General features: G+C 42.3%; 1 protein-coding gene across 2 annotated transcripts in view; it reads left to right on the top strand.

Annotated features, from left to right (window-relative positions):
* Window positions 1-19: 19 nt before the first annotated feature.
* The window catches only part of eme1 (essential meiotic structure-specific endonuclease 1), an 81,429-nt gene continuing 70,653 nt past the window's right edge, over window positions 20-10,795 (top strand). Inside the window, exons 1-9 of one of the 2 annotated variants that reach the window (XM_079493496.1) lie at window positions 20-157; window positions 278-1,139; window positions 1,371-1,498; window positions 2,498-2,587; window positions 3,644-3,765; window positions 5,071-5,215; window positions 6,003-6,118; window positions 7,006-7,195; window positions 8,051-8,483. In XM_079493496.1, the coding sequence (XP_079349622.1) occupies window positions 296-1,139; window positions 1,371-1,498; window positions 2,498-2,587; window positions 3,644-3,765; window positions 5,071-5,215; window positions 6,003-6,118; window positions 7,006-7,195; window positions 8,051-8,227 (1,812 nt within the window). In that variant the 5' untranslated portion in view covers window positions 20-157; window positions 278-295 and the 3' untranslated portion in view covers window positions 8,228-8,483. Of the gene's footprint in view, window positions 158-277; window positions 1,140-1,370; window positions 1,499-2,497; window positions 2,588-3,643; window positions 3,766-5,070; window positions 5,216-6,002; window positions 6,119-7,005; window positions 7,196-8,050; window positions 8,484-10,795 lie in introns of those variants that run through there. The other variant, XM_079493495.1, reaches the window with a different exon arrangement.

Genomic DNA, 10,795 nt, shown 5'->3' with positions numbered 1-10,795 from the left:
TTTACTTTCTTGTAGCAACCTAGTTTTGGGAATTATACACCCATGTTTTTCACCAATAACGCAACGTATTTGTCTTTTAAACGACATTTTTAGTTTGTTTGACGCCCCGGGTGTTGTACAAAGTTCTTGTGCCTGCGACACGGCTGGCATGGCTGCAGTAAGTGACGCGGTGCTAACAACAACAAACCACACGTTTTAAGTTTTAACCGATGCTGCAATGTTTTACCTTGGTATTCATATCAGATTATCGTATATTTCATTCTGTATTTAAATGTAGATCTGTATCTGACATACGATGGCCGGTTGCAGTGATTCCAGTGACCTGGACGAAGAGTTTCCGAGGTCATTGTTTGACCTGCTCCGTCAAGGTAGAAAAGACTCCAGCAGCAACACACAGAAACCAGATTTAGTGGTCCTGGACAGCTCTGAAGCCTCTGATACAGAGGTACTAAGTGATACAGAGGTAGCAAGCTGTGATACAGATGTAGCTGTCTCCCACTCCCCTGTCACATCTGTTAAGCGGATAGCTGAGGTCGACCAGTGTTTAAGTACACAGCCCATTACTTCAGCCCATGTCATGATGGTCAGCAGCGACTCTGAAGATGATGCACCCTACATTCCTCTTGCACTGAGACTCAAAATGAGACAAGAAAGTGTGGCTTGTATGCCCTCTGCTGTCACTAATGGCAAACATAATCAGCCGCTGCACCATGCGGATCCACCCAGGCCAGATCAATCAGTGCATGGTGTCTTTTCAAAGTCAGAGCCCCTGTTCAGGTCCCATCATGCTCAGCGGGGGGCGGATGAAGTGGGAGATTCGGATGAGCAAGAAGAAGACGCAGCTGCGGCAGCTTTACCCGGACACTGGCTGCCTCAGACGACTTCCTCCTGGGCAGCAAGCGCAGACACGTCCCCTGCCAAGAAGAGAAAGACGTCCAAGAGGACAGCAGAGGAGATCTTGGCTTCCAGAGAGGAGGCCCTAAGGAGGAAGGATGCCAGGCAGCTTCAGCAAGTGGACAAGGATGCGCGCAGACAGGAGCAAGAGAGGGAGAAAGCCGAGCGGAAAGCCCTGGCAGAGACGGTCAAAGCCCTGAGGCCAGAGGAGTGCATCAAACACATTGTAGTGGTTGTGGACCCAGGTATTAAGTACTAAGTTGAGCAGCAGTGAGTAAAAGCACAGGTTAAATTAACTTAAATGCTTACGGTACTTGGGTCTGTTTATGCACACATCATAAATAATTTAAATGAGAATTATACCCTGTGAGTGTTTACTTATCTCATTACATGCCTTGCAGGAAGTGTATGCTGGTTAAGGATTGTAATGGAGTTTTGTAGGCTGATGTTTGACTGTGTAACTGTTTATTTTCCAGCCTTGTTACAGTTGGAAGGAGGGGGGACTTTGCTGGCATCATTGCAGGCTTTGGGCTGTAGCTGTGCTATAGAGAAACAACCACTTCCACGCAGTGTGACCTGGGTTAGGAGATCTCCCTCTGCACAGGTAACCACATACTCCGATCTAGCCTTTGCTTTCAAGGCCCTTGTCTTTGGAAAGACTTGTGTGAGGAGATCATAGTAAGTTATTTAGTAAGTAAGCCTTGCTGAGCCATGAGGCCCATAGGGCAGGAGCCTATCTCCTGTTTCTGTAGCGTGAGGCAGCTTGATGTACAAGTACACCCCCTGGACATGACGCTAGTATGTCGCAGGGACTTACCCCCAATCCAACCCTTGATGTTGAGTGCCAAGCAGGGAGGCATTGGGTCCCATTTTTATAGTCTTTGGTATGACCCGGCCGGGGATCGAACCCCGACCTCACAGACTCTAACCACAAGAAGGCCACTGAGCTGGTGAGGAGATCATATTGGCAGTCAATTTCACTCCTACATCCAGCTTTTGGTTACCGTCCACAAACGTAATCTTAAATATTAACAAAATTCCCATTGACAATGAATGGAGAATTTTATGTCAGTGTAATAAGCAAATAAGCATAGTGTCTATTTTACATCATGATGTACGATGATAAGAGCACGCTTTCTTTTTGACTCCATTGAACAGCAATGTGTGTCCCTTTGTATGCGTGCGTGCGTGCGTGTTCAGACAGGTGACAAAGTGGCGCTGTTGAGCTTCACACTGTGCAGTATGAACAGGTGCATGACGGGAAGCTGAGTTTTTAGCAGCCATTACGTGATTTCGGGTGTGACAGGACAGGACAGTGACAGTACTGTTGAGGAACCCCCTGGGGACCCCCACATGGTAACGCTGTCATTTCTCTACCCTTTCGGACACGGGGCAGCTCGCCAGAACCGGGCCGGCACCCTGGGTGTGTTCCTGTGGGTCTAGAAGTTATCTTACAGACTTACAGTATGCTATTTTACTGCCTCTGTCTTATTGTATTTTAGCACTCTGTAACCCTTGTTTTGTGAAAGTTCTGTATACATTCAGTAGTTTATAATTATTATATGCTGTAACTATTATCCTTCTCTCTGTCTGTCTCTCTCAGTCCGATGATGTGTTCTGTGCACCAGAAGCTCAGGTTGTAATGCAGATAACAGTTGAGGACTTCATAAGTCTGATCCACAGCTACACTCAGGTTGGTGGGGTTGCTACACGGTTCAAACTTCCTGTTTACTGACTTACAAGGCGGCAACATAAACGGCTCTGTACATAACTTAAATCCCAGTTTTCAGAACGTGGCATACATCAGCAGCAGATTTGAACTCGAACCTCAGGTGAAGGTGATGTGTGTGTCCAGCTCAAACCACCTGCTGCTGAGCCAATCAAACAAAGCTATGGGATACAGAACTGGACCAGGAAACAAGTATGCCACCTTCCGAAAACTGGGAATACAGTTATGCACACATCTGATTGGCCTTATTGCTTCTGTATGTTGTGATACTAACTTATAACCTGGCCTCTGTTTGACTGTCTGTTTGAAATATCCTGCACTACGTATAATCTATCTAATGGTCCATCTCCTCCAATTTACAATTACAATTTACAATTTAGGCATTTAGCAGACGATCTTAATCCAGAGCAATTTCCAGTAAGCAAGAACAACACATGGTGATACATCAAATACATAGAAATAGTCATAAAGGATCATAACAGAATAGCTGTACGAGTCTGTACTATATAACAGTGGTTCTCAACCGGTGGTCCGGGGACCACCAGTGGTCCTTTAGGAGGTTCCAGGTGGTCCCCAGCTAAATGATGGAGAGTTGGTAACCAATTGACCCCTATAGAGCTTTAACTCTCTTGACAGTGTAAAATGAAACCAAATGCACTCTTCCGGGTCCAATTGGTTTCATTTTACGCTCAAGAGTTACATTATTGTTAAACTGCACTACTTAATTTACAAGAAGTCTACACAATTAGAGAATGTAGAAGAATTGTTATTTTGATCAACGTTTGCCTCTCCTAGGCTATGGTACAACATAAGTACAGCATGGAATTGTGGACCAAATCTTATCCAACGATAACAAAATATTCTTGGGTCTGAGAGGCTAGATCTCATCAAATGGTGGTCCATGGCTCAAATGCAGAATACATAATGGGCCTTGATATGAAAAGGAAAACTACTTCTGAACTACTACTGAATAGTATCTTTTCCACTTGTTGTCTCTGCCTTCACCCTTACCTAACCCAGGAACAGAGGTTTGGAGCGGCAGCTTGTAGTCCTACTCTGACTTCCTGGGTCCGGACTCTGCAGACCAATAACCCTGGAAGGATCCTTAGCTTGGTGGTTATTGATTTGGAGAAGTATTACAGGTGTGTTCTGGAATTCTGCTTTACAATATGAACTGGGGAGATGGCAGAGATGCTTTAAAATGAGTTGCTTCATTAAGTTTGAATACCAAGGAATGCCTGGTAAGCAAAAATATGTGAAGTGAAAGCATAGCAGTAGTGTTGAAAAAATAATCTCATGTAAGTAATTATAATTGTGTAGTACTTTTCCTTTACAAACTGTGAAATGAAATGAGCAAAACAAACATCAACATTTCACATAATAAAGTGAGCATTTGTGCTCTATATTCCATTAGTGCCCACAGCAGGTTATGGCTGATGCAGCACAATTCTGATGTCTTATTGGACTCCTCAACACTGTTACAACAAAATGAGAGCAAAAGAAAAAATGTTTTTCCCTGTTGTGTCTTAAGAGAAGTTGCAGTTGATCATGATTTCTTTATCCATGTTTGAACAGAATAGTTAAGAGTGTAATCTGTAATATGCACAGATGCCACTTGAACCCTAGCATCTTTACTCTGGGCATGTCTTAATGGCTAAACATTTAGAGAAAATAGCAGATTTTCAAGCTCACAATGCGTCATGTTGAAACATGTGATTCAAGTGGTTAAAACGGCTGTAAGAGTGATAGTAAAGTGGTATAGGAATGAAGTAGAATGGGGTTGTTAAGCAAACTCAACTATCGTAGCCTATTGTCTACTTTATAATTGTACAATTATTGTAATGAGGGCTGAGGCTGTCTGTAACTGTGCAATGACTCAGTACATTGCATCATCAAACCATTACACAAAGTCTGGAAACATAATGGGGCTAAGGAGGAAGAGCAGCCGTCTGTGAATCAGAAGATTCACCATTCGACTATCGACATAGTGTCATATCTGACAAAAACAAGCAAAAGTTTCAATATGGAAATAGCAACATTTTAGATTTGTAACTGTCTGACATGTTGTCAGTCAGAGTAGCAGATCCACAAGCAACAAGTTTTGAGCTTGTAAAATGTAGATCATCTACTTTTGCCAAAGTTTTTGGTTTCCACCCGACAGACGACATGATACCAATTGGTTGAAGGTGTAGACTAGGGTCAATTATTAACTTCTGAACTATTTATCGTAAGGCTTCTCTCAATCCATTACATTTCCGTACATTCAAATAACGATTGTAACGATGTAAATTGTTATTAATGATTATAAATGTTATTTCTTATATACTGTATATCACTCCACTAACATTAGATACAAGAGGGAAACAAAGAAAAAGGTTCAAATTGAGAGAGGGGGGAAAAAAGTATGTGTGTAGTAGATTCTTAAACGGGACCTTATTTTACTCCAGATCTCACAAGTCCCAAACCCAGAAGAAGTTTCGAGAAGCAGTCCTGAGGGAGGAGCAAGGTGCAGGAAAAGGAGCAGTGAGAAAGAAGGGGAAGAAGGATGGAAAGATGACATTACCTGAGGTGTCACGAGTTGAAGTGGAGGAGGTAGGTTGACTAGTCGAAATGTATGCATAGGAAAATAAATATCCACCATAATTTATCATCTTTCCTGGTAGGAATTGCTGTAGTGTGTGCGGTGTAAACTAGGGAGGCAGTCCATTCACAGTATTTAGATATTACAAGTTTCTCTGCAGTGTGACGATTTATTTATTGCTAACCGGCACAACATTTGTGTTATACCAATATAGCTGTGACACTACTACTATCTTTACCTGGCCTCTCCTACCACTGATAACCCAGGAAATTGTTCCTTGAGTCTTTTCTTTGTTTCTCTGTTAAACACTTAAAGAGCACTTTTCAACCTTATCTCCATAAAATTGGTCCTCCTCACTAATGCTCATTATAAGATGACACCATTTACGTGTCAGAGGTGGGCGTGGGCGGTGGACAGAAACATGGGGGCTAATAGAAACTACAGCCTTTCTCTACCTAGAAAGATGGCACACTGAAATAGAAGCCATTGTTCTTGTGTAACACCCGGGTCTCCTGCATGGAAAGCCAACATCTTAATCACTAATCCAAAGGGATATCTCTATGACTCGTGAGATTTTTGACTTTTAGGCCTTCAGGCTTGAGGTTGTGAGCCACTCTGCTACAGTACACTTGCATCGCAAAAAAAAAAACGTTTTAAATTGTATTTGAATTTACGAATCATACATTGCCTGCCGATGATGACACTGTTAGACAGGTTTCTGAACTGTCCAGAGCCCACCTTTGAGACTTGAAAATAGACGACAAGCTTGCGTTCAATTGTCTTTCAATGTCCACTCAGGCTGTGGTGCACCTCCAGCTTCATACTGGAGTCTCCGTCCGTGTCTTGACGTCCTGGAAAGAGTTTTCAGATCACATTGCCATGTCAACCAAAGCAGTTGCAGAAGCTCCTTTCAAGTAAGCAAGTATTTTTCTCTTTAACAACTTAAGTCCTGGCTATATAGTATTTTGTCTGTCTGGGGGTAATTTTGTTAAACGGCTGGACAAATCGCTGCCAAATGTCTTGTGGGTGCTGCCAGTACACTGGACACTGATGAAGGCTGGATAGCTGAAACGTTTGTCCTGATGTAGAGAAATAAACCTGTTGAAAATGTATTCTTGGTGTCTTCACCTATTCTACTATGTTGATTTAAGCTGGTAACGCACCAGAAGTCAGAGCCCGGTGTGGTGGTCACAAGAACGTTTTCTGCTGCCTGTATGAAACACCCTTACCGTAATTTTCTTTTGTAACTTCAATTTTATAGTTGAAGTCAATGGCGGTCGACTCAGACTGGCCAGAAGACAGCACTGACTGCATACATCAGGGTTCCCCAATAGGCGGCCCGTGGGCCATTTGCGGCCCGCGGAGCGCCCCCTTGTGGCCCCTGGAAGATTTATTTTTAAAAAAAGAAAAAAAAAGTTTTTTGTTTCGTTTTGGGGGGGTGTCCCAGATATAAATGGCATTAAATGGGGGTCAGTAGCCTATGCATGTCAAACTGGGCACCCCCTCAAGGACCACTGGTGGTCCCCGGACCACTGGTTGAGAACAAATTTTAATGAATGAATGAAAAAATAAAAAACCCAATTTTTCGCGCATGCGGACTCGGCCCCCAGCCTGGTTCCCTAGTCAAAATATGGCCCTTGAGGAAAATGAATTGGGGAACCCTGGCATACATGATGGACATGGAGTCTCAGACCCACACTGTTATTAGACCCGGTCTTGTCTTGTTGTCTTTTAATATACCGTCACTCTCACGTTCTCTCACAAATTATAACATTCAAACAAAATGTGTGATGCATTGCAGACGAGAGAGGGAGAACACAGTCTTTTCTTTCTACTTGGAGAGTGAGTGGGCCGGAGGCCAGAAGGTGGACAGAGCTGGGAAGGGGCTACTGCAGGTGTGGAAGAGACAGATCCAACAGTTGAACAGAGTCAGCCCCGATATGGCCGCGACCATCCTGGCTGCCTACCCATCACCACAGCTCCTCAATCAGGTAATCACTGTAAACAAACACACGCACACGTTGTGGGACTTTCCTTCTATGAATGGACGGGCAGGAAAGGGTGGGACGATTCACTTACCTAGGGTGCCTATTCGAGTTATATTGCAAATTGCAATACGGTTGTTGCGATTCGGTATTACGATTTAATACCGATTAAACGATTTAAAATGTATAAACCAGCCAGATAATGTCAGTCAGTCTTTCTGACATGAATAAAAGAAAAAAAGAAGAAGATTGAACTGAACCCTAGCTAACTGCTACCGATGCACATGTTGGTGTCTTGCATGGTTGCTTGTTGCGTCCACGGTCGGTGTGTGAATGTAATGTACATCGATTAAAGTACCGCCAGAACTCTTCAGTCATTTGGATTCCAGCATAGAGTCTTGGCTTGCAACTTGAATGCCTGATTTGTGTGTGAGCATATTAATGCTCACAACACATAATATTGCAGTGAGATGTATTGTGATCTTCTACATCGGCTATTTTTGGTCCTCGACACACACGTTCAAATCACCCTTTTCACTGCTGCATCATGTGGATGAGCTCTATTTAGTATTTGAATTTGTCAAAATTGCAATGGAATGCTTTCTCAGCAGCTTCCATATTTCAGAGAAACGTAATATGTCAAAGTGGGTCTGTAGTACTGCAGGAAGGGGAACATAGGTTTAGAAGTGCTTTAGATCAGAATGATAATTCCTAAACATCATTTTTCATTATTGTTCTAATTGTTTCGAAAACAGAGCGCTCTGAATATTGAATTGCTGCTTAGTTACCGAGTAGAAATGTTTACAGTGCGTCTTCAAGCGTGGCATACTACTTACATGGTCTCTATAATGTCGGCCTCAGGCTTACCGGCGATGCAAGACAGACCGTGAAAAGGCCTCTTTGCTGTCAGAGCTCCTGATTCGCCGCGGTGCGGGCGTGACCTCCACGACACGCCGGGTTGGGCCTGAGCTTTCCAAGCGTCTCTTTCTGATGATGACGTCATCAGATCCTCAGCACGCGCTGGATTCCAACATGTGACCTCACATGACGGAAATAAATAATGACAGTTTAAATAATTTTATTCAAGCGTTTTAAAAAAGTTTTGCCATTTAATTTGAGAAATTGTGATTCTTCCATGTCATGTTTATTATTTTTTAGTAATTTCTACGTGCAATGTAGGATTATGTTCAAATCGTGCACAATTTAAGGTCACATTCATGTTGTTAGGAATTTAGGAGGTATAATTACGATGATTAACTCTAACAAATTAAAGGATTATTTCTTTGCACAGTGATTTATCCTTGTTAATAACTGAAGGCTAACTGAAGTGTTTTTTCAAGTAGCTATTATTGGAGGCAAAACGCATCATCTCACAGTTGTGAATCACTTAACCCCAAAATGTTTCTAACAATGCGCGCCAAGTGACACGTTGTGAGCTTGTAGATCTGCTTCTGCTACTTCAAAATGTCCTTTTTATTTTGACATCTTTGCCTATAATAACATGACCAAAATAGGGTTAGTGGTTAACCCCTATAGGACTCAGTTACTTGTGGCCAGCCCTTGTGCTTTCCATATCATTCTGTCTTGTCTTGTGTCTCCAACAACATGCTCAGTGTATGTGTGCTCTCACAGTGTGCAGTGGAAAACACTGCCACTGTCTCTGCTTGGCTTTGCAATGCCCACCATTTCCAATGCATTTGCTAAAGTAAATCTGACCAAGAAGTGACGCGAGGGCCTGGACCAGGAAAGGGTGATGGGAAACGAGCCGTTGAATGGGCTTAAAGGGATAGTTCACAATTGTTTAACTTATGTTGTATGAAATACTTGCCATAGCCTTATAGTGGTTGCAACTGTATTAATTGATTGCCCGAGTCCCGTGGTGGGAGTTCTGCTCTGGTTTTGGTGAATATTTAGTAGTTTCGGTCATTTGGTGGGGGGCACTGGGGCCACGCATTAAAAGTAAATTAATCCACAAAACTAGCGTCATTTGTATTGTTGACCTATTTCTAAAATATTAGCGCAACTTTCCTTCAACTTTGACCCCTCTATCACATGGAACAATTTTTTGGGCGTAGTTATATGGACACAAAAAACTGTTCTGTGTGACAGAGGGGTCAAAAATGAAAGAAAGTTGCACTACTATATGGTAGAAATAATACAAGTCAATACAAATGACGCTACTTTTGTGAATTAATTTACTTTTACTGCGTGGCCCTCTGTGCACCCCACAAAATGAACGCAACTACTTCATTTTTCACCAAAACCAGAGCAGAACTCTCACCATTTGGGCAATCAATTAATACAGTTGCAACCACTATATTAATGGCAAGTATTTCATACACCTTAAGTAAAAAAAATCAGAACTATCCCTTTTAAGAGATGAGCAACATGTCTCACTCTAGGGCCTGCATACCGAGAGTAGCTTATGGCAACAGGCCTCACATGTGGAAAAAGGTGTTGAATTAAACGCAAGAGTGAGCAAATGTACATTGGATGATTTAATTCAATGTCACTCACCACCGCCATGGAGGCTCACAGAAAATGTTGTCGCATATATAAGATATTGTATGTACCTGATTTGTTCTATCATTATTTGCCCGACGCAATTCTCTTTAATGTTGAATTCGTCAATAATTTAAACATGTCTGTTGTTGAATAGCTATAGGTAGTATATTTCTATAATGGAAGATGGGGCACTTATCCTTGTGCTGTCCTGAGTTCATGTCACACAGTTGAGTTACACAGGTGTAGATCTACCCACAGGTACTGTAGATCTGTATGGTTTATCCTTTTTATGAGCTGATCCAAGATTCCATAGATGTCCTGGTGTTGTAATGGGTAAGAGACAGAGTGTGGATCTTGTGTGTAATGCCTCGTACACTGCAAGCAATGTTATTTCCCTACGGCCCTTCTCTTTTTGACATCATCTAAAAATGAAATGGGGCTTCATCTTTGGAACAGAGATGGGAATAGCAACGCCTTAGAACTTAAGAGCTTTTTTGATTACTGCTACAGACTTGACATATACATGTAAGCTTGCTATTTGGCGGCAGATAGACAGTCTCAGCTTTGGTCCACAGGGAATGGAGAGGATTAAGTAAGTGGTATTTGGCAGCCCTCCATTGAGATAATGATGATCAAAAAAATAATTTTCTACTTGAAACTGGATAGAAGGCAGCCCAGTGCGTGGTACAAACTACAATATCTGTAGGGTGGCTGTTATTCAATGAGTCTTAATTGACTTCCAACGTCTCATGAAAGATTTCTCCCATAAATGCGGCGTACTTTTTAACGGGACTATAAGCAAACATTAAAAAATAAAGTTAGAATAGATTTGACTCGATGTACCATTATGTTAAATCAACCCTCGTCTTTGTTGGACCAGTGGGAAATACTGAAAGGGTGCATAAAATCTATTTTATGCAGCAGTTGCACAGCAGGGGGCAGAATTGCGCCACACTGGATGAAAAATGTGCCAGATGGAGAGAGAGGGGAAAAAAATGTGTCAGGGTGTGAGGCTGGATAAATGATCAGGCAGGCATAAAATGTATCTTATAAGCTATGGATGTGAAAGATAAATATGCATAGAGAAGGTGCAAAAGATTT

The sequence above is a fragment of the Electrona antarctica genome, assembly GCF_951216825.1.
Source record: "Electrona antarctica genome assembly, chromosome: 22".
Lineage (NCBI taxonomy): Eukaryota > Metazoa > Chordata > Actinopteri > Myctophiformes > Myctophidae > Electrona > Electrona antarctica.
Note: the sequence above shows the minus strand (reverse complement) of the source record. Positions and strands in the feature narration are given on the sequence as shown.